The 2,437-nt window shown below is 35.4% G+C and overlaps 1 protein-coding gene across 1 annotated transcript in view; it reads right to left on the bottom strand.

Annotated features, from left to right (window-relative positions):
* The window catches only part of CEP78 (centrosomal protein 78), a 40,300-nt gene that overhangs the window by 13,368 nt on the left and 24,495 nt on the right, over positions 1-2,437 (bottom strand). Inside the window, exon 9 of the mRNA XM_019648288.1 lies at positions 1,165-1,210. Coding sequence (XP_019503833.1) covers positions 1,165-1,210 — 46 coding nt within the window. The remainder of the gene's footprint in view (positions 1-1,164; positions 1,211-2,437) is intronic.

Genomic DNA, 2,437 nt, shown 5'->3' with positions numbered 1-2,437 from the left:
GATTAATATTTGGAGTTGCCCATATTATTTTATTAAGTACATTTTACAGAAGCCAAGTGAGGAGCCAGAGTAAACATTTTTTTCTCATATCAACTTTATACTGCAGATGAGAAATTTATTCTCCATCATCAGACACAAAGCGTCTAGAAGAAAATGTAGTTTTTAAGAGGAAAATCCATCAATAGGGGACTGATAAAGAAGAATTAGAAGAATACAGAAAGTTAAACATTAAACTTTTAAAAACTAAATCACGTACATATACACAACTGAAAGTGACCCATCAAAAACCTCATCTTAATCATCCTTAAGTTAAAACTAGAATAATAATAATAATAATAATAATAATTAATAATAATAATAATAATACAACTCTCCTGCCAAGGTTTACTGCCACTGAAATGTTGCTCAATATTTCCAAACATTTAAGAGCGGACCTGGTCACAATCCCATGAGAAGTCTACAGATCAGAAAGCGGCGTGCTTGTATTGCACAACTGCAGAGAAGACAGGTCACTAGGGTATCATTTCAACCAAAGCAGCAAACCCTGCAGTACAGGAAAAGCACAAAAGTAGGAGGTATGCACTCTTCTTCTGGGTATGCGGGGGGCAGTACTGACACCCACAGTGCTCTTCTCTCAATCTCAGAGGTGTTTACAGAGCAACTACAGTCTCTCAGGATATCTCGGAAAGAGAGCCAGGATTCATTTGCTACAAGACCATGAGGCAGTATGACAAGGAATGTGTGTGGTTTGGGTGAGAGAGGAAAAAGTGCTCTGAGAGACCACAGGCTTTGGGGTTTGTTGCTTTCTTTTGGCTTCAGGATCTGGAACTTATAAAGCCCTCAAATAGCATTTCTTTAAAGCACAAGGACATTCCTGAATATGACAGCTCCATGTATCCAGTCAGAAAGTTCATTTCACTGGGTAACAGCTGATTTATAGGCAGGAGAAATGGCTTCCTTTTTTACAGATAAAATCACAAGGCCCCCAGTGTGCCATATCCAACCACAAAGTGGCACTGGGTTAGTGACCTGAGAAGTTTGAAATGAATTATTGTAGGGAAATGTTTCTTGTAAAATTCTGTTACCTCTAAAAAGCAAAGAGAATGAATGATCTTCCACCTGTCCCACTTCAAACCCCTATACATTATAAATTTAACTACATACCTGCAACTGACTATATACGTCACGAGTTTTGATTAATGGAAAACCCCTGAAGAAATATAAACAAATTAAGTTATATTTTAATGTAAATACATCATCAGTTAACCTCAGTTAATAAAACTTGTCAGGATTGTGTATAATATCCATATAGAATTATGTTTAAAAATGAATAAGCTAAAAATAAGGACCTGGAAGGCTCTGCTATGGAGAAAATTGAACAGTTTTTGGCAGATTGGCTTTGTGATAACTCTGAACTGCTGAGAGGCGCCTTCAGTTCCTATGTTCAGTGTGGCTGAGATTTTCAGTCTGACTTCTTTAACTTNAACTGATTTCACATATTCTAATAACAAATAAGCAAACAAAAACCCCCATCACAATCAGAAAGAGTAGATTAAAATACTCTATTATTAACTAGTTCTAAACAGCACGTTTAGTGCCAATTATATGAAATAGCTTCTCCCTCTAGTGGAGGGGATTAGAACACAATGTTAAATTTTTATGAAAAAGTGTTCCCTCCTTCTACAAAAGTAATTCATGTTCCTTAAAGGGACATATGGAACTAAAAAATCAGAACATAAAATCGCTTGATATGCTATTACTTACATAAGATGAATGATACGGTTTTGGAATAAGTTTTCTTCCTGTCTTCTGCTCTCCCTTCCTCACTTCTACATATTGGCTAGTTGGTATTTTTCTGGACAAAGCTTCCATCATACTCTATATCAAATCTTATGTTCAAGTTTTTTTCCATTTAACACTGAATCAACCATTTCTCATCTAATCAGGGGATTCATACCTTGTCTTTTAGTGGCCTACAAAATATTTGATTGAGTGGGTTTATCGAACCACACTAATTATTCCTTTATAGTTAAACTTTTCAATATAAGACAAAATATTCTTATGCATGAAGGCTGTTTTCCATATTTAGCATAATTTTCATGCAATAAAGCAATAAAAATGACTTTGAGATCAAAGCAAATGAACATTTTTAAGGCTCTGAGGAACCTATCTCCAAATTGCTTTTCAAAAGATTTCTAAGGTTTTATACTGCTAATGGCAGTGTATCAGTTGGTATATAACCTTTACTGTAACTGTTGGCTCTCTTCCTCACTTAAAGTATAATATATTTGAGGGAAAGGAGTACATTTTAAGCATTTATTCCCAGCACTTGTGCCTAGCACAAGGCAGACAATCAATGAATAAGGAAAAAGCCTGCCAATACAAGATTTACATGTGTGAAAGATGTAGAATGGGTGGTTGTCTCTAACTAGATAGG

The sequence above is a fragment of the Hipposideros armiger genome, unplaced genomic scaffold, assembly GCF_001890085.2.
Source record: "Hipposideros armiger isolate ML-2016 unplaced genomic scaffold, ASM189008v1 scaffold_124, whole genome shotgun sequence".
NCBI classification, from domain to species: domain Eukaryota; kingdom Metazoa; phylum Chordata; class Mammalia; order Chiroptera; family Hipposideridae; genus Hipposideros; species Hipposideros armiger.
The sequence above is the reverse complement of the archived record's forward strand: the minus strand, read 5'-3'. Positions and strand labels throughout refer to the sequence as shown.